The sequence below is a fragment of the Mirounga angustirostris genome, unplaced genomic scaffold, assembly GCF_029215605.1.
Source record: "Mirounga angustirostris isolate CCGP_5_RB_7025 unplaced genomic scaffold, mMirAng1.0.hap1 SCAF_6, whole genome shotgun sequence".
Classification (NCBI taxonomy): Eukaryota; Metazoa; Chordata; class Mammalia; order Carnivora; family Phocidae; genus Mirounga; species Mirounga angustirostris.
Genome location: NW_026991714.1, coordinates 14,361,227 through 14,383,040, shown reverse-complemented (window position 1 = coordinate 14,383,040; position 21,814 = coordinate 14,361,227). Strand labels below are relative to the sequence as shown.

General features: G+C 37.6%; 1 protein-coding gene across 6 annotated transcripts in view; it reads right to left on the bottom strand.

Moving 5' to 3' along the window:
• The window catches only part of GPATCH2 (G-patch domain containing 2), a 210,649-nt gene that overhangs the window by 29,712 nt on the left and 159,123 nt on the right, over positions 1–21,814 (bottom strand). For 3 of the 6 annotated variants that reach the window (XM_045876883.3, XM_054507914.2, XM_045876884.3), the window contains one exon: positions 4,787–9,867. The exons of 2 other annotated variants lie outside the window; for them this stretch is intronic. In XM_045876883.3, the coding sequence (XP_045732839.1) occupies positions 9,647–9,867 (221 nt within the window). In that variant the 3' untranslated portion in view covers positions 4,787–9,646. One more of the 6 variants, XM_045876888.3, reaches the window with a different exon arrangement.

Below are 21,814 nucleotides of genomic sequence, written 5' to 3'. Positions count from 1 at the left end.
AGCAGAAAATGAGTACTGTATGAAAATAACACAAAGCTTAACTTGTACAAAAAAGGGACATTTATTATAAGATAAAGGGGTGTCTTACGTGACTGAGGATAAGCCCTCAGAAAAGAATTATAACCACGGTACAATGCTCAGGAGTCCTGTATTAACCTGGACAGGCTGTTATTTTAGCTTCCTGTCTGCTAACATAAAAATCTAAAAACTGGACAATTAACTATCATTATGATTTTAGATTTGCTTTATCTGAATCTATGATGGATATTTAATAAATACTGGCTTAAGCACTTCAGCTTTTACTTTTTCCCTCTGTTAAGTATTTAATGATCTGTAAATAAGCACTTGAGAAAATGCTACCTAAAGGGACCCTGTGCTCTTCTACAACATGAAAAATCTTTGTGTAATGCGAACGTTTCACCCTCTGATTTATCTGTTTGCTAATAAGATGTTTAGGCCCACGTGGTATTTTGCCCAATAATGCAAAAGGCCAGTCCTGTGGAGAGAGGTTACATTCTCCCACAAAAAAGTGTTGTTTTCTCTCCACCTTCCCTGTCATGGACCTCTGGTCTTTTTTTTTTTTTTTTTAAGATTTTATTTATTTATTTGTCAGAGAGAGAGACAAAACACAAGCAGGGGGAGAGGAAGGCAGAGGCAGAAGCAGGCTCCCTGCTGAGCAAGGAGCCCGATGTGGGACTCTATCCCAGGACCCTGGGATCATGACCTGAGCCGAAGGCAGCCGCTTAACCAACTGAGCCACCCAGGCGTCCCACCTCTGGTCTTTTTTTGAAGAGGACATCTAGCAACCTTACACCAGGCTCCAGGGCTGTGGGAGAGACCCAGTGTATTTGTTCTCATCTTCATTCTCTGATACTCTGCTCCATGCTTTAACTCATTAATATACTGCCTTTCTCTGTTTCCCTGTTCCTTGCTTCTCCACTCAAGAGATCATTCACAGCAAGGGCAGAATAAAATCTCCTAATTTTCAATTCCTGGGAATTGCCTCTGGGAAAGGGTGGGAGGGTGGTGGTGGTGGTGTTGAGGATAGTTCCCAGAAAGGGAGAGCTGGGGCAGATGACCCAGGAGGGTCCATTGCAAGAGACTGGGGTTCGATATAGCAAAGGTTTGGGGAATGACCCAATCTGGTTCTTCCAAGACAGTCTTTCTCAACTGTATTCTTATGTTCAGATGCCTTTTTGAGAGTGCCATTGGACAACCTCAATGTTTTAAGTGCTCCCTGGTGATTCTTACCTACTCTAGAGTTTGGTAAGCCCTGTTCTAGAATGTATTCTCAAAAAATTCCTGTGAAAAGACAGAATTTCAACTAAGCATCTTAAGCAAGCAACCTATCTGAGGAACTTGTCAAAGCATTAGTTCGTCTTATAGTCCTGGGCATACAACAACCTCAGTGGGCTCTGTGCCCCGCAGTTCTGTGAGACAAGTAGCATAAACGAGAGCCATGGTAGGTTCCAAAGGCTTTGGTAGGCATGGTCAGTGGTTCCTGAATGATTTTAGGTCAGCTAGTAAGAAATTATTGAGTGCAGGTGATTGAATTCTGTATTTTTATCATTTATAGGTTTAGTTGAATAAATTTTTATTTATTTTTTTGAGAGAGAGAGAGAGTGTGGCGAGGTGGGGAGGGGTAGAGGGAGAGGGAGAGAGAGGATTTCAAACAGACTCCACACCCAGCAAGGAGACCGATGCGGGGCTCAATCTCCTGATCTGAGCCAAAATTAAGAGTCTGCTGTTTGACTGAGACACCCAGGTACCCTGAATGGATTTTTAAAAAAAGCTAATATTTGGAGTCATGGCAGAAGTTTTTTATTAAGGGTATGTCATCCATGACTATGAAATTAGGATGATTGTGGATTATTAATGTCTTTCTTGGGAACTGCTAGCAAAGTCAAAATGTCTTAATACTTCTCTCCAACCTTCTCTCCCCAACGAGAAGCGTAAACAAAAAACCCCAATTTATCACTTCATCAGAAACAGAAAAATGTCCCAAATTCAAAGCACCTTCTATGTGGCAGACACTGTACTAGGATATTTTATGTGCATTATTACATTTAATCCTCATAACTAAATGAGGTTGTTGTAATTATTTCAAACTTGAGCAAAGAAGCCCGAAACTCATGCATTAGCCTCAAATCATACAGAAGGCACTAGGGCTGGGCCTGGAATCCAGCTTGGAATCATGCCTCTACCTTATATTACACACAGCAGCAGTTACCAGTAAAAATGAGCCTTCCTTGTGTCTAGTTAAATCCTATCTTTCTTCAAGGAGCTCATCTAATCCCACCATCCATGTGGCCTTCCCTGACATTCCTTAGCATTGTTTCTCGGCACCATTCACTTGGTACTTATGAACATGTTTTGTCATATTTTCACAGTTCAGTATTTCTGAGGTCGGATGCATCTTGCTATGGGTAGTGGGTCGCAGTGGGTCAGTGTTTTGCTTTCTTCTTTAACGGTCCATAAAATTAAGGTACATCTTTGAATTGATGGCATCTTAGATTCAGTAAAATATGGTAGATACTACTCTGCTATTTAATAATGTGGACATGTCCTATTAAGATTATGTGGCAGAAATAGTGCTCACAAATATCCATGTGCTCGCCTAGTTTCTGCAGCTTCCTTGAAATCCAGCTGGGTCCATGTGACAAGTTCTGGCAGAAGGATTCTGAACAGAAGTGACAAGTGTGTCCCCCGGACCAAGGCAGTTAAGAGCTGGCACGCCTCTTCCTTCCCTTTCACAGCAAACTTGGGAGCCAATAGATATTAGATACTCATTTAATGGGTTTATAGTAATATCTACTCATCTGACAAGCGGACACTCCTTCTGCTGGGTTGCCACTAAGCAAAGACTCATTACTTTACACACCAACACTTTAAGTAGCAATCCTGGGGTGCTGGCCCCCCTTGTTCCTTTACGTTTCCTCGCTTTGCATTATCTGTATCTTCAGCTAGACTTCCAGTGGCAACATTTATTTACATCAATGGGTCCTGGGAATGGGGGAGAAATACTCCTAGAAAAGGGACATAAGAAAAGCATTTGATTTCTAGGATCCAAATGTTTAGTCAGACAGCAGAAGTGAGCAGGAACCTGAGCTTGAAAACGCAGGGCTGGAAATATTTCGGGAAAGGCCCAACTTGCTTCTTGAGCAGGCTTCAGGACTGACGATCCTCACAAGATACCACCCTGGTTTCACTGAAAGTTCTCGTTCTTTTCAAAACGCAATCCTGAATTCACTTTTTGTATTGTCTCAGGAAAATCGTGTTTGTGAGAATGCTTTACGGTCCCCCCTTGAGTTTCCTGGATCTGAAGAAGTGAAGGGAAAGACTATTTGCTTTTATATAATCAGATTCTCTGGGATTTAATCCTATATCCCATTTATGGCTGAGTTAGCCATTCAAAATTAAAATGAACCTTTCATCCGTGTGTATCATAAATGGGCATTTATCAGGATTATATGATTTTGCAATCCATCTGAATATGTAACCAGAATTTGTTTTCTTTCCATTTCACTATGTAATTACCATGCAACAATAACAAAAGTGACATGTTTGAAGAACAGATAAAATGCTGCAAATTGGCCAGTAATGGTGATATTTCCTCATCTTCTGAAAAACCCATTTATTCTCTCTCTCAACAAATCAAAGCATTGTCAGCCCACACTCATCTTGCGGCCAGAGGGGCTCCTCCAATTTCTGGATGTAAGTGAGTCTTGGAATGCAGATGAGGGAGACCGACGAAGGCTTTCAGCAAAGGCAGCTGGTCTTTGCTTGCCTCAATTTCTAAATCATCCATAATGGGGCCAAGACCTCCCAAGCACTAAAAAGAGCGAGCTGACATGCTGGACAAACTGTTAATTTTTTCCTGAAGAAGCTGCTATATTGCACATCTGTCACTGTAGTGCAGACAATTACTCACTGAGTGGGGGAAAAAAATCTGCCGCTTCTTTCTAGCTGAGTTGTTAAGGGACCTAATGGAGAAACACAATGGCGTAGGAGTCAAAACATGCTGGTTTCCCATGTGCTTGGCGACTGTTTCCTCATTTTGGAAGGCTGTCCTGTGATATTAAAATAGGTGAAGTAGACTAAGATGCGTGGAAAGGAGTCTGAAATCGCGGGAGAACAGGAAAGGCACATAAAGTCGTGGGAAGGTCAAGAAAGAAGCCTTGCGAATTATGGACCACTGTACGGACTGCTGAGAGCCTAGACACCATAGCCGTTGTGTTAGAAATACTGTGGTTTTGCGCTTCAAATTTCACATCCTTAACGTGTGCTCCCAAGGGCTTCACATCCACGTAAAAGATTATTTGCGCGTTTCATACTTCGTACATGCACTGTGGATGACCTATCGTTTCCATAATGAATTATAGCCATTCACAAAGAACTTTAGAATTCCAGATTCGCCACATGGCCATCGGAGAGACCCTAATTCTCACCCTCACCCCAAACTCGTTTGCACATGAGAATTATGAAATTTGAAGAAATTCAACTCCATAAGGGATGCAGGAAATTGCTATTTTAGGAAGCGTTATTTTATGTTGAGTTAGCATACTAGTTCTCACCTTCTCTGCTTTAATTAAAGAATGCTGCCTTCAGGAAGAATAAACATTTCTTAGAAATTTAACAGGAAGATGAAAAATAGGTAAAAAATAGTTGTGGAAGGTTGTCTTTTTATCTGGGATACTATCATAATACAGTCTTGTCTCTACTGTCTTATACCTGAAAAATCAAGTATCATACACACATTTAAAATTCTAGTGGTTTATTTTGAAAATTTAAACCTCAAAAAAAACCAAAAACCAAAAACCAAAACCTAAACAAGCACAAAAATTGCCTTCAATTGTTACCCAACTTCATCCTTGAAAGATTAAGGGGTAAACATAAGACATTCTGATAACGAAACAGGAGTGAGGTCTGTGAATCTGGGAATGATTTAAACTGTCTGACAATTCAAAGACAGAAGACAACTCTAATGTACAGATAAAACTAAAAGTGGCGACAGTAGATCATACTCCTGGCAGTTAATGGCACTGGCTCACTAGAGACAAATCTGGATCTACTTAAAATGTCAGGTGTGTAAAGTAATGAGTCTTTGCTTAGTAGGAACCCAGCAGAAGGAGCCTTCATGGTCCACTTGTCAGTTGAGTATATATTACTGCAAGCCTGTTAAATAAATGAGTATTTAATACCTACGGGATAAAAAAAATAATCTACCTACTCTAACAACTCTAGTTTTTTGGGGACAGAAGATAAAATTTTATCAACACTGTTCTATGGGTTCTATGCTTCTTACAGCAAACAAAACTCAACACTTTAGTATCACAGAATATTTAAAATATCCAAGTATGTTTATGAAAGGTACAATGTTCCAGGAGGAAATGGAGTGACTGGAACATATATGATTCTCATTGATATTTCAAGCCACCAGAGACAGAATGTGTACTTGCTACTTGAGAATCAGAAAATGTTTGAGTGGAAGGAGGCCTTGAAACAACAGTCTAGCCCAACTTCAGAGAAAATAAACACATGATGAAAATGTAGCAGGTCACAGTCAGCTGTGAATAAATGTGTGTGTCAAATATGTCCACCAATTTTTTTTCTCTAAAATTTTTTGGAAATATTTGAATTTTCCAGGGCTTAAAAACGAACAATGAGTTTAACTGTTAGATCTTAATTGTCAAAGGGTAGTAATTAAAATTTTTTTAAGAGTATTTTCAACTTTTTTTTATTACTTTAAGAGGTAAACATTTAAAGCACAAAGACTGACTGCTTATAAATGACATTTTTAAACATTGTTTTATTCTTTGTTGTACTATTAATATAACTTTCTACCAGAAGGGGAAAAAAAAAAATCCAAAATAGTCTTTGCTAGCCAACTTCATTTTACAGTACTAATTTAGATCACTTTTTGTTTTTAGAAAGACAAAATACAGGAAGAAATGGTTTGCTCTTTCACGAAACAGCGGCTCAAGATGAAAATGTGTTGAAGAGAAGCAACTGTCAGTTCAATTCATTGCAAGAATATCAATTCACAATGTTAAAATACACATATTAATAAAATGCAGTATTTTACAATCATGTCTGTTTATTGCACACATGTGTGCCCTGTAAACACACCTAAATGTATACATTGTGCATATCTTTAACCCTACCATAACTTCTGTTTGATAACCATGGTATGAGTTATAAAATCTATGTATTCAAATGTTGAGACATTTGATTGGTAAGTTTTAGTTACTTACGCATTTTCTTTTAAAGGGGTATCATAACTGAAAAATGAAAGCAAACAAATTTGAGGGGAACGTAGCCTTAAAAATTACATTTGGGGGAAGGAAGGAAGGCAATGACCTGAACACACAGTCTCATCAGTATCAAGTGTAACAACTTACACAAAGAAAAAAAGTTGAGCTGCTAAGGTAGTCATGTTCAGCCTCTCTCGGCTACATCTACAGATGGATAATTCAGACAGTAAAGGAAGAGACCTATGTATTCTCTAAAGTTTTTAGCATGACTGATTAATTTGACGTGGGGCTTTAGATACTGTAGAAAAGTGGCTTCACAAAGGAGTAGAGAAAAATCTTACCACCTTTTCCAGAAGACATGAATGTGCATTCTAAATCATGAATTCCTTTGGATGCTTTGGGTTCTATGTGCATAGCAACAAGCAGGTAAAAATTAACTAGAACTATATGTGAAACACAAATTAGTGGGCTTTATATCTTAGAAGATATTTGATTTACATTAAAAATTCAGTCTTTTAATTGTGTTTATTTCTCCAATTAAGTTTGGGTACAAATAGAACATCAGGTCTGCACTGATTTTTCTTAAGGACTGAATGGGGAAGGGATGTATGTGCTTCTGACGTATGTTTGTGTGCTAATAGTGGGGTGGGGGAAGCTTAGGATGTTGTCACTTCTCTACTTGGAGTATGATTCATATAGTCTGATTTTAGTATATGTGCTGCCGAAGCGAGCACGATTCATATAGTCTGTATAGTTAAATACTTCTATAACATAAAAAATATTTTAAGTCCTCTGAGAGCCACATAGAGGGCTCTAGACGTCAAGAATTGGACCTTTCTTTTGCTTCCTGATAATATAAACATGAACTACTTTGGAGGGAGTGTTTGAGGACAACACCCAAGCTAAGTGAGCATCTCTGAGGGGCTGCTTCAGAGGACTAGTACCTTTCTAGAAGGGAAACAATACAAAATGTTCATTAAGACTGTAATATTTAATGGAAGAGTGTCCCCATGCCAGCTGGCGTATGTTCTGCTCTTCCTCACTATGAGGGTTGGAACATCGCAGAGTGAAAAAGAACAGCCAGCCAAGTCCTCAGGAGTTTGGGACCAGTCTCACGATAACCTCACTGTGTGTGATCAGTGGCTCCCAGTTTGGCTTTTCAAAATTCTAGGGTTTTAGAAGATTTTCAGGCAATGGATTTAAAAATAAAATCTTCTGGATAGATCCTAGAGCGCTCTACACTATCATAAAGAAGTTTCAACCTGGTATATAGATGACTTCCTCCAGTTTTCCTGCTTACATAGCTAGAATAAGTATTTAACAAAAAGCATTTTTTTAAAAAATGGCAAATTTCAAAGAAACAAACTTACACAAATAATGATACAACAGGGTTACTCTAGCCAATAAGAATGCCTAAAAGAGCAATTTACCTGGTAGTCTATAATCCCTTAACCAACCTGTCTTCCTACCATAATACCCCTAGGAAAGAAGATAATTCTTAAAAGAAATGTGTACATTTGGCAAACCACAGAGGCTCTCCAATGGCAGGATGACTTCTTTCTCCCCAGCTGGCAGTTAGAAGACCACCTAGGAAAGGTCTACTATATGCACAAACCTCCTCTCCCTCCTTTAAAAAACATTTGCAAAATTTTCTAAAACCTACTACAATGGAGCATCAAGGATTTTCAGGGCAGTGAAACTGCTCTGTGTGATACTATAATGGTGGATCCATGTCATTATATATTTACCCAAACCTATGGAATGTACAAGACCAGAGTGAACTGCAATGTAAGCTGTGGACTTGGGATGATTATGACGTGTCAATGTAGGCTTATCGATTGTAACAAATGTCCCATTCTAGTGGGGGATGCTGATAATGGGGGAGGCTGTGCTTGTTTGGGGGCAGAGGGTATATGAGAAATCTCTGTACCTTCTTAATTTTTCTGTGAACCTAAAACTGCTCTTAAAAAAAAAAAAAGCCTTAAAAAACTCCATTAGAAAGGCGATCCACATGTTATCTTGACCTTTACTCAACCAATAAAAGCCATTCTAAATATATTATCAGTCTTTAATAATGAAAATCAACATCTTCTAAGCTAAGAGCAATTTAGAATCTCTGGCATTATGAAGCTCATAGATGATTCAAAAATAACAATAGGAGGGGCGCCTGGGTGGCTCAGTTGGTTAAGCGGCTGCCTTCGGCTCAGGTCATGATCCCGGAGTCCTGGGATCGAGTCCCGCATCCGGCTCCCTGCTCGGCAGGGAGTCTGCTTCTCCCTCTGACCCTCCTCCCTCTCATGCTCTCTGTCTCTCATTCTCTCTCTCTCAAATAAATAAATAAAATCTTAAAAAAAAAAAAAGACAATAGGAGGCATGTAATAAAAATGACTTGTTTTGCTTGGTTTTAAAGTAACTACTTAGATGTTAGAAAGGGCAAATCATTACCATTCATTTTCTTGTTCACCTTATAAATGGGCTGGATCGCTGCCAGAAATCTGAATTCTTGGGAGAGCCATTTAAATTTTCAACCAAATTGATTCGATAATTCTAATAAGTTACTCCAATGGTTAAAATTGGAAAATTAGCTTACCACAGTTGCGTTGATCTTAAAAAAATAACCTTTGGGAAGAGAGAGGTAGCAGTCAGTCTAGATTAATAGAATTTACAGTTCAGTCATGGTGAATTTAAAAAATACATTTTTCTTTCAATAATTATGTTCTAGATGAGGTAAAATTTGTAAAATCTGCATTAAGGTAATGTTGCGGGCACTCTGGTGACAAAGATGAGGTTTATTTTGGTCAAAATGTCAGAGGGAAACATTAGTTGTTGTTAACTGTGAACTTTATACTACACTGTCCAAGGAGAGATTAATTGGTACCATCCTGTTACAGAATCTTCACAAAAGAGCCAAATTTGGGGAGCATGAAATTGGCAAGCCTTTCACACAAAGATTTGCTTAGGACTGATGTGATGATAGGTCTTCCAAGTTCTAGGGATGATAGGAAACACCATCCTCTCTGGCCTATCCCATTTGAGAAACTGTGGGTGTGCTCACATTTGCCTGGGCATTGCACACACACATGAACGAATCAAGCTAGAAATGACTGACCTATGAGATCAAAATAAATAGGAGAGCTGTTCTTTATACCTAGAAATAGCTGAAAATTGCTGCAAATTTTAAAAGGTGAAGGTTTTCACTTTAGCACCAGGAATTGTGATGGAACCCCATCTCTCTCCCTGTGGCAGGACTGAATGCAGTAAGGACGCTAGAGTGATGAGTTTGAGGCAATGTAGATTTCTGCTTCAAAAACAGAAGCTATGTTGTAATTTTAGGACAATGGGATATATATGGTGACTAAAAATTGTAAAACATTTCTTCTTTGCTTTTCTCCTCAGGCGGATTTTCCTGAATTGGGAGTGGCAGTTGCAGGGGTGCTTTTTGGTAGAGGAAATCCAAGACCTAATCCTTTTGGCCTCTGCATGGCTTGAATGGGCTCAGCGATCCCCTTGCCATCTCGTCCAAGGCCTGACCCAGGTGTCCAGCCCATGTTCTGGAGCATTCGGTTTCCAATGTTGTTTTCGAGGATCGGTTGGGCGTTTTCCCCTACAAATCCTGAAATTACAAAATGGCAGAAAAAACACAACAACCCCCCAAAACATATTAGTACAGACGTAGGTGAAGATCCTCTCAAGCTAAGAAAATCATATTCTCCTATGTTTTTCTTTCAACAAGGTACACAGGTGGAGGGGTGGTGGTGGTGAGGAGGCCTGTTTATTCATCTTGGGATGAGGAGCTTGTAGGGATAGAGGGATCAATGGAAGAGAGATCTCGTTTAGAGTTTCAGCTCTACTACTTAGTAGCTGATTATTCAACTTCCTGGGGCTTTTGTTTCCTCATCTGTAAAGCAGGTGGAACAATGTCCACTGTCCACCTCACAGAAAGTGGCAAGAATCAGTTGAGATCATGTATGCCATGTAGCCTCAGTAAATTGATAAAATACAAAGAGATTTATTTTCATTCCTGCATTAGCCTCAATGGTAATTCTGAAAATCGCCACCATAATATCTTATATTTGCCTGGGGCCTTGACATTCAATAAAACCAAAACTAAAACCAAACCAAACAAAAAGCACAACTGTTGGCATCCCTAATTCCTAGGAATTGTTTACATTGTTCTAATCCTCTTCTTGTTATTTATGATTTGGACTATAATTCCTTTCTTCCTCCTTCTTCCATGTCTATGTTTTTGATCACTACAGAAGCAGGCAAGAAGGGAAAAAATAGAGGAAAAGAATATTCAAGTTACAGATAGTGCTATATATAAAATAATTCTTCCCTTTCCCCTCTGTCCCTGATCTCCTACCTACCTTCATTCCTTATTTAGGAAAAGGAGATTGGGCAGTGCTTATCATGAGATTTAGAAATAGTTCTTGTTTCCCCTATGTTCTTAGCAAAGACGACTAATAGATGTACCTATTTTAAGCATTTTCTGTTTGATGGCATTTTCAAAGATTGACTTTAAATTTTCTTGGAGGCTCTTATGGAAACAGTTGAGCTTATAAACTGTACCTTTGATTCTAGGGGAAAGTGCAGAAGTAGTGAACATCTAAAGTCAAAGGACTGAGAAATTAACAGATGTAAATGTCAAGGAATCACAAGAATCTGCGCTCCCACCTTCAGCTGCACATTTGGCCTTGGTCTGTGTGCACCTGTTGTGGAGCAGGTTGGCGCTCTGAGGGGTCCATTTCTGTTCATCCTGTAGCAGCAGCTGAGAGATTGTGGTGTATGAAAGGGGAATCTAGCAAATCTAGAGATGACCAGTTAAAAGCAATCAGAACTCTGAATTACCAGAGCATGTCTTGTGGTCACTCCCTTTGCAGAAGGAAGTGATTATCAAACTAATACTGGAGATGGTGTGGGAAAGGGGATGAGGGCATCTTAAAACAATCCTTGTTTTAGTGAGAACATATTTAGCCCGATCTCCTCTATCAGGTTTTCCAAGAAGTCTGTTGTAAACTCTGGGGTGGCAAACTTACAGGGATGTAGTATTTGACCACCATTCCCTCCCTAGTCCTTCAGGGCTAAAGATCATCTCACTTTTCAAAGATCTGAGGATGTCTCTGGCATATATACCAGCTCAGCCCTGGGTCCAGCATATTTCTGCTCTGAAATGTGGGTGGCTGTCTTCCTGGACAGTCTGAGGGTTGAAATGGGGAGCTGTTGACAAGATCACTCACTACTCTCTTTGGCACCGACCCACAAGCCCCCTCTACCCCTTTTCCAACATCATCAATTTTTCCTCCAACTGGGGATTATGAGGGCACCTTCTACTTCTACTTTACCCCCCGGCCCCAAGAAGGTTGGGACTCTCTGTCCTTCTCCTTCTCTAAGATTATGTTTAAGATGGATCCTCAAGCACCAATAACAATAACAAAAGTATTACCTATGGGATTGCAGAGTATAAAGTTCTATTTCTTGGCCCTCTGTGGTTACAGAAATGGCCAGTGTATTATTTTGTTCTTTAAATGGTCCCTCTGCATTTCCATGTGTTCTTTGGGATATGTATTTCATGGTAAAAAAAAATTCATAATAAACAAAATAGCAGGGTTGAACCAACAGTTTATGTGGTACTTTGTATCTGGCATTCTGGGGAAGAGCAAGTGGATTGTTCCCCATGATTCTGAGTTGTAGAAGAAAGAAACTGTAAAGTGCTAGAAATAAGTTTTAATAATGGACATTCATTTACTATAATCAATTGATTTTCAAAGTCCTTTATTGGACATTGTGGTAGTCTCAATCTTCAGTATGTTGTAGGACTGAGAATGGAATACATTATTGCCATTTGCTGAATTAGTAACAGGGAATAAATAAGAACCAGGTTACCACAATGAGGTGGTTTTGGATTTGTCAAATTGGGTCTTAGCTCACTGAAACAAGTATCTTAATGTGTAATGGAAAAAAACCTTTTAGTTGCGAACAGCTTGAATGGCAATGACTGGTATAAAAAAATTCATAATTCATTATATATACATATAAAATCTCTGTGCACATATGCACACACACATATATATAAAATGTAAAAAATGGACCTCTTAGTTACACACACACACACACACACAACTAAAGAAAAGCCTTTTGTCAAACTCTTCCCTAATATAACAACAAAAAGAGCAATTAAGAGTTTTATTTTGAAATTATGATTATGGTGGCAATCAAGACAGACCTCCAAGATACCTAATATTTTCTGAACTGCCGCTTATCAGGTATATCAGGTTGAACCACTGCACTAGGATCCTGTCCCACATCCTTGATTTTTAAGTGATTGCCACAAATTAGTTTAATTCCATCTATAAGCTCAAAACGTGTCAGAGGTCTAATGGTGTTCTGGGCTACACTACCTGTTTAATCGTATTTTGAATACAAGAGCTTGTAAAGTTCAGGTTTAAAATTTGTTTAACATTTAAGAAAAAATATGAGGCCAATTTAATACACCTCTTCAAAAATGGCTAAATTGTGGTCGTGTCTCAGTTCTAAAGTGAACAGCAAATGGTAATTGAGTATCATCATTTAAAAATGTTGATATTTTAAGCACAGTGGTCCCAGGAGTGGCCACATGAATCCTCCTATACTTGCGTTTTTTATCTAGATGGAAAAGAACCCACTTTCTCTGTTTTTTAGGTGCTGCTTTTATCTCTCTTCTTAATGAAAATAAAATAAGATAAAGCATTATCTTGTACTTTCAAGTAAAACAATAAAAAAATAGAACATTTAATTTCTCAAATGCTAAATCCTTCCACATAGAAACATGGATTCCTGAAAAGAAAAAGAAAAAAAAAGCTTTTCTATGCAATCTTAGAGACAAGCTAACAGTTCATTTTTCATGGACAGTGATTCTGGAGTGAGATCTACTGTTGGTCTCTCATCCTTTTCATGAGATTAAGACTAGGGAGCGGAACAATTCAGTCTCCACACAGCATCCTACAACCATCATTTCCTTTCCTTTTGCTCCTGGCAGTGCTAAATCTTTTAAGTCCTTTCCTGGAAGGCTCTCCTCCTGCTCGGGCAGTTTTAGCAATACCTAGGCTGCTAGCCCTCCCGGGCTCCCGTTCCCAGCCCCCGTTATGTGGGCTCTAGCCTATCTATGACAGCTGAGTCGGTCCTTTCCCCTCCAATCTTCCAGGGAGTATTGTGGGTGGTAATTCACTTGCGTAATTGGCTCAAGAGATGAAAATCTTGTATCGGCCTCTCTTAGCTGCTAATCTGTCCAGCTGACTGCAAGCCTAATTGGCAGCTTGTTTAGTAATTTGGCTCCTAAAGTGTTGTATTGATGTTGGATAAACAGCCAGTGGAAGGGGAGGGGACACATGCTGCTTCCTAAATGGCAGCTAGCGCACCCTGCTTCAGTCCCTCCCCTGTATTCACAACGCATCTGAGCACTTTCGGTACCGCTCTCGCGCTTTCTTCCCATCCCCTTCTCCCTATTACTGTACTAGCCAGCTGGGGGGCAGGGCTGTGATTACGATTATTGGTTATTAAAATCACGAGTTACAATATGGTCCTCTGTTCTCCATAACTAATTGAAGGACATGGGTTTTTTGATTACTGTGAAGAAAGGAAACAGCATTTAGCACAGTTTGAGAATGTGAGAAAATGGTAGGTGTTACTACTCTTTGTCAGATGTTTTAATTATTTCATTCTTACTATAGAAAAGCCTGATTCAGACCATTCTGCATTTTATCTGCAATATTGTAGACGTTTCTCATGTGAATTTTGCTAAATCAAATCAGTTCAAACCCTTCATTGCTTAAAATACAAGGCACATACTTTTTAAATAATAAAAATTTAATGTAGAACTAATTTCCTGTTTTTTTTTTTTTTTTTTCCAAAGTGATGAATACTTTGTAAAGAATGAAAGATGTAATCTATATCGACATGTTTGGAGAAGTGCTTTTTTTTTTTCTTTAAAGATTTTATTTATTTATTTGAAAGAGTGAGAGACAGCACGAGTAGGGGGAGGGGCAGAGAGAGAGGGAGAAGCACATTCCCAACTGAGCAGGACCCTGGGATCATGACCTGAGCGGAAGGCAGAGGCTCAACTGACTGAGCCACCCGAGGCACCGCAGAAGTGTTTTTATTAATAGATAGTTTGGTTATACAGAAATATATTTCTCATGGAATCATTATAAATCAAAGAGAGTGTTTTCAGAAAACTAAAAAAAATCTTAAAATTGTGTTGGTTCTGAAGGCACACAGGGATGTTTATTTGCAATAATATATAATCAAGACCATTTATGGTTTGCCTACTATGTACCACGCACATGGTTTACGTGTTAGGCAAAAGACATTCATTATATCCATTCCTCCTAACAATTGTGCTAGCAAGGAATTCTAGTCGCCCTTGGAGACACGATGTCATTTGACCATGGCTATACAGTGAGTAAGCAAGATTCTAACTTTGGTGAAGTTTGCTCCAAAAACCTACACACTTTCCATGAGAATTAATGGCAAATAAACAATTTTAGTGACGATGATGCTTCAAACAACTAAAAAAAAATTAATTGGGTTATAGCAGAATTGTATTAATAACTTCTCTCAATTTGCATAAGGACAAAATACAGCAAACATACACTAACGTAAGTGGATAACAAAATATAATGATGTCTGCAGCTCTTCAGGTTACAAATGCTCCCATATTCACCATTTCTTTTGATCTTCCTTATCAATCTGAAAGATAGGTATTATTGGTTCCATTTTACAGATAACACTGAGGTTTGAGGAAGTAACACACCTGCCAAAAGCCAACTAGCTAGAAAGTGTCCCAGTTAGAATCTGGACTTACATTTGAGTCCAAATGCTACCCATTCACTGACTGAACATTTGCGTTAAAATATTATATCACCAATACTTCCTATTATGTCATTTCTTTTGCCACATTCTCCCAAATGACTGAGATTTCACAGTTCACAAATTTCAAACTCCTGAGAAATTACTAGTCTAACCTAGCATAGCAAGTCTGTCTGAAGAGTGTTTCAACTCTCTTGAAATGCCTAAAGATTCATTTTGCTTGCTGTAAATCCAGCTTATCTGACAGGTATTTAAATTAAAATTTAGGTTTTAGTTGTACTTGTTGTAAACAACATTTACAGTTTTTTTTTTTTAATCTATTATAATAATCCCTGAATTTAACTGATGCATTTACATTTATTGTGATCACTGGTATATCTGGATCTATTTTTCCTGTATCATTTAATGCTATTTGCCTTGCATTCCTCTACATTTTTGTGGGGAATTCCCTACATTTTTGTTTCTTCCTTTTTGGCATCTCTTGCTTGCTTACATCAGCTTGAAAATTATGTGTTATATTTTTATTGTTTTAGTGATTACCTTTAAATATCAACATGCATAATTATTTCTTCACATTTCCATATTGTCGTACAGAGTTTTACTTCCATCTTACTTTTTTAAAAGAATATTTTATTTATTTGAGAGAGAGGGAGAGCACAAGCAGGGGGTGGGTGGAGGAAGGGGCAGAGGAAGAGGGAGAAGCAGGCTCCACACTGAGCAGGGAGCCCGACATGGGGCTCAATCCCAGGACCCGGAGATCCTGACCTGAGCCACAGGGAGATGCTTAACCGACTGAGCCACCCAGGCACCCCTCCATTTTACTTTTAATACATCCAAATCATTCATCTTCATGGGCATTGTCACCATCATTATTAACCTTTATATATTCAATATTTTAGCTTTATGGACATGTTTAACAATCTCTTTGCTCACAATTCCTTCTTGATTTTGATTCTTTTTATGAATTCCATTTTCTTCTACATGAAGTATTAAGATTAGTAATAATTGGTCTTTACCTGAAATTGTCTTTATTTCATCCTCACTCTTGGGAAGTAGTTTAACTGGATATAAAACTCTATGTTGATTGTTATTTTATCTCCACACTTTGAAAATATTATCTCTTATCTTCTGGACTGTACTGATGTTTTTAAGTCTGCTACCAGGGTAATTTCATTCCTATGTACGTTACATCTTTTTTCCCTGGCTGCTAAGTTCTTTTCTTTCTTTTTGGTGTTCTTAAGTTTTATTACAGTGCGTCTAGGTATGACTAAATTTATATTTACTATTTTCTGATAAAGACTTGTACTTTTTGAATATGAAGAATCACATTTTTATTCAGTTGTAAGAATTCTATCATTTTCAATGAATTCAGTCAATATGCTCTGCGAATAATGTACCTCCCTATTCTTTCTACTCCATTTGGAAGTTCTATTAGATGTATGTTGAACTTCATCCTTCTCGAAGTCCTCCAGCCATTCTATCTTCCATATTTTATCTCATCGCTTCTTTTAGGTAATCTCTTCAGATTGCTCTTAAAATTCACTGTTTTTTATTTTTTATTTTTGTTTTGGCTGGCTATATTGCTATATTGAATCTGTTGTTTACCCATCCAGTGAATTTATAATTTTCAAGATTTTTTCATAATAAATAAGAATCTCACATTTCTCCTTGTTCTTTGCCATACCTGTCTTATTTGTTTCTACAGTTATTTCCTTTTGTTTTTAAAATTTGTTTATAACTTTTTTTTTTTAAGTTTGGTTTATGAGATCACCTTCAGTAGGTTTTCATTTGTGAAATGAAGAGTCATTGGGGTTTAAGACATGTACCACCAAAGTGGCTTTGCATTTGCTTCAAAGACCAGTTTTTATGTTAATTTTTTGGCTTGATGTAATTTTAAACTAGAAACTCAAGGTAGGCTCTTGGTTACACATCATCAGATTCTTCTACTTGGAGCTTGAATAGAAATGAGATTCTTTATTTTCCTGTGCCTGTGGGTAAGTTTTGTTTCTAGTCTGTCCTCTTCTGAGGATAGAGCTTTCCAGAGGTTCTGGCTTGATAGGATCCTTACACTCAACTCCTCAGCTTAGCTCCCCAACCTACCTCAGGATTTCCTAGATTGGCAAAATTGGGCATGGGCATGGGGGCTGCTTAGGACCATTTCTGGTCTTGAACAGTTTCTTTCCTTTAGTCTCAGCTATGTATCTAAAAAGACTGCTTTATATTTTGTTCAGCATAGCCAGATATTCTGTAGTTTGCGTATTTTCTCATTACTTACTCTTTTGTATTGTCAGGAACATGATTATTTTCTATCTAAGGTGGATGTTTACCCTCTCCTTAAGTGTTCCACGTACCAAATGGTAATGGAGAGCTGTTTAAGACTCTCCTAAAACACCAAACTCATGTATCAAGGGGATGAGGGTGATATGTTTCTTAGGCTTTTGCTATAGGTGCAAATGTAGTTTGGTTTCAAAAATAAGACCAACAATCTCCCCCAAAAGTCTGCCAGTTTTAAAATCCTGGAAGGGATAAGATAATCTACAGTGGTCATATAGATCCAGTGGTAAAACAAAATAAAAACATAATTATTGATAAAATAAATTTTGGACCACTGAAGAGATACAGCACCTTGGGAGGGTGGCTTGGTTACACCAACCATTTCCTGATTATGATCAGTATGACTTTTAATTAAAAGCACACCTTTAAAAAATCTTCATCCATTATTATAATTTACAACTTGCCTTTATTGCCTTAAATATTCATAGAGATTATTTTATTATTGAAATATCAGGAGGATGCTGAGGAAGAAGTCAAAAAGTCACAAAAAGCTATAAAGCAACCTCTTGCCAAGATCTTGCATGTCCACAACAATGCAGCCTGGAGCAATATCTATCCCAAGACATTAAACTTCGCTAGACATCTCTTTACATAATATAAAATGTACAGGAAAAAGGTTGACTCCTTATGATGAATATTTTCCCTATGATATCAGTTCAATAGAAAGCAAAACAGTAACAGCAAATACTAATTGTGGGTAACAATGAATTTAGTAATGTATAGGGAACAAAACATTTAAACAAATGTGGTAGCCACAGTATTTCAAAAAGCACACTTACATCTTTTCACTATTAGATCCTTAATAAGCTATGACTTCTACCAAAAACACGGGCCATAACCAACACTGCCGACTGCCTTTTAAAAATGTGTTAATAATATTCTTCCTATTTTGTTCACTGCTTTTCTTCACCTTTACAGGTGACATTTTTCAAACTATAAAATGCATTCTGCTGGCAAACCTTCCTGCTTCAACAGTTCTCAATTTTATAATAGTAAATCTACATCCTTTGCTTCTGAGACAGCCACTATCTTTTGGTATGTGACTTTGAATGAGGCAGAGAACAAGCCATACATTTAAAAAATCAATATCTAACCTTATCAATATTCATTTTACTTTGTCAATATAAAATACAAAGGTGAAAGAGCAGTAAATAAGCTAAAGCACTGAAATAAATTTGGTGTTCCTGTCACAATTAATAAATGTTCAACCGATAACACTGCTGGTTAGTCGACAGCCTTACAAAGCAGATGAAATTATGCTTCAGTGCTATTGCTAAAATAGGGTGAGTAAAGTTTTCAACACACTAGCAGGTAAAGATCAGATCTGGGGTTCTTAATTTCATAGGTGACTTTTAAAAGTATTTTTTATGTATACAATATATAACTGTTTATTCTGGGAGTCTTGAATCGTTGTATAAACCCTGTTTAGGATTATAAAGTTAGAATGCCAAATTACAGTTTTCTGACAATGTTTTGGTAAATGTTTTCTAAACCTGCTATTTAACTGCATAACATTTCACAAATAAATCAGACGGGATCATTAAATAATATTCAAGCTGTCCGCCTTTTAACTCTAATCCCCTATTTCAGATGAGAGACAGTTATCTTTACCTGCATCTTTCCAGCTTAGACTGAATGTTGACTAAAGGCAAAAGAAAGTGTAAAAATATATCTCAATTCAATATGTTTTTTGGGGGGGTCTGCAAGGGCCTATAAAATGGGGAGAATATTCCTTTTGAAATAGTTCTACTTGCTAACTCAACTCTGGAAGCTTACAAATATAACTGACTATTATAAGGCTGAATATACTCCAGAATTTGAAAATTATAATTTTCAGAGACAAGATGATCGAGGATTCATAACCTCATTATCAAAGTGTATTTATGCAAAAGCATTTCTTACTTGAATTTGGATAATAATCTTCACCTTAGAGTTGATTCATTAGTATTAGAAGATATTCTTTTTAAAACTGAGGACTTTTAAATAACCTCATTCTCTTCCACTTTGAGAGGAACTGCTATGCATGGATTTAAAAAATGCATTGGAAATGAGTAACATAATTCTCTTACTCCACTACTGTGAGTAATTACAAAAATGCATTAAATTTCTATGAATTTTATTCTTTAAGCGAAAAAAAACTAGTAATATAATCAAAATCCTGAATCTTAAGAGAATCACAACAGTTCTGAAATACAACGTCTGGAATATGCTGGTATAAGCTTATGAATGTTTTAGGCTAAAGTTTAATGTTTATACCCATACTCCGTATAAATGATTTCTCTGATGCTACTGAGTTGTTAACGTCAAAATCACCTTGTAGAAATAATTATATTATCCTCTCCTCAACCATTATGCATTTTCCTTCTCACTTCACGTATGTCCAGAGTGTTAGAACCTGACCCTGATACTCTCTCTTCCTCACTGCCGGCACTAAGGTGCTTTAGTCACATCCCTAAGATTGTTCTTGTACTATTTCTGCCACTAATGTTTGAATCATTGAAAAGAGAATTCAGGGGACCATTCAACTGGAATGGGGATATTAAAGAATCCTACACCTGCCTTGTGAAAGATTTGAATTGAAGAACTTATGACACGGATTCGATCTAAAAGTGGCTATATATTCCTGCATAAAGATATATTAGAAGTATCCTCATGAATGTTCTGTATCTCTACATAGCAATATTTAGGTAACTCTTCTATGAAACTTAAGATATAATAGCAGGTTCAAATAAACATATGCAATAGAACAGTCTTCACAAATATATTCTGACATAAAGCCGTATGTTGTCACGGAAAGAATAGGGATTTAGGAGTCATGCAGGTGGATGTAGGCCTGAAACCTCCCTTCGCCATTCAATAATTATATCTTCTTAGGGAATGAAGAAAAACCATCACTTCTCTGAATCTTAATTTTATTGTGTAAAGTGATGCTAATACCACCTAGCTCACAAAGTTGTTACAAAGATAAAATGAAATAATAAAGTTTCTGTTACAGAGCAGGCACCCAGTAAGTGGTAAATATTATTCTATATAAATACTCTTCCACACACAGGTGTTTCTTATTTCCAAATTCTGAAAATTCAATATAGCTACAAGATGACGATCAATATTATATTTACTCATAACTATATGTATAATGTCATAACGTCGCCCTTTATATATAGATGGAACAACTGGATTTTGAGCGCTCCGATTTTAAGTCATTCCATTTTTTAGTACTGAACTATAGGACAGATCCCCAAGCTCCACATTTTTTATTTCTTTGAAATCACCATGTCAAGATTTTTTTCCCCCCTTCTCATAGTTTATTCTCCTGGTTGACATGAATCTTATTTTCATAGTCTATTATTCATCATGGAAAAAATAACTTTTCCTATGAAAGGCTTCCCAAATGAAGTTAAAGGAAAGTTTATAAATCTGAATGGTTAAGGATCCCAGGCAAGAGGCCAAGGCTATTATTCTTTGTAACTGACCAAGTATCTACACTGAAAACCTTTCTTAGAGTCAGTTTGCTGCATCACAAATCCATGATGGTTAACTGTAGTTTATTCTTAGGTGGGTGAGTGTCTACATTTTAATGCCTAGTTAGCTTCCTCCTTTCACTGGTTTTTATCTCTGCCTTCCTTACCATTGCTCTTGCATGAGGTTTGGTTAAACATACTCATGTTTAACATAAACATACTCATGTTTAACATAAACATAAACATTTGGTTATTCATATCCTTCACCACCAAGCTTGAGCCTTTGCCCTTCTAGGAAGGCTTCCTGCCCCCTCTGGTCTAGTGACTTCTCTCTGCTCAGCACTTGTGCTTTCCCCTACCCCACATTCATTAGGATGGAATGTTATTAGGATGTGATTTTTGAGGTGGAAATGAGAGACTTTTTATTCTAATGCAGACTTTTTTTTTTTTTTTTTTAAAGTAGGCTCCACACCCAGTGTGGGGCTTGAACTCACTACAACCCCGAGATCAAGAGTCGCATGCTCTACCGACAGAGTCAGACAGGCACCCATGTTTAAACAGGAAAGACAAATCTAGAATTGCTGCAGAGCTGGGACTAGAAACCAGACTGACGCACTCATGGCTAACTTTCCATCTTCTATAATATGGGGTCTTGTGTTTTGAGGCTGCTCCTTATACTTTTGAATTTCTTACTATTAATTTCTTCTGGAGTTATTTGCCTTTTGACCTATTTATGCCTCACTGTCCCAACTAGTCTATAAATTTCCGGAGGCCAAAGACACAGCCTTTGAAGTTTTTGTATCCTTTAATACCTCACACAGAGTCTTGCATTCGGGCGGGTGTGTAGCAAATATTGTATTGATTGGCTGCCTGAAAAATCTACACAAGGAACACGCAATATATCCTGACACCAAATGCAAC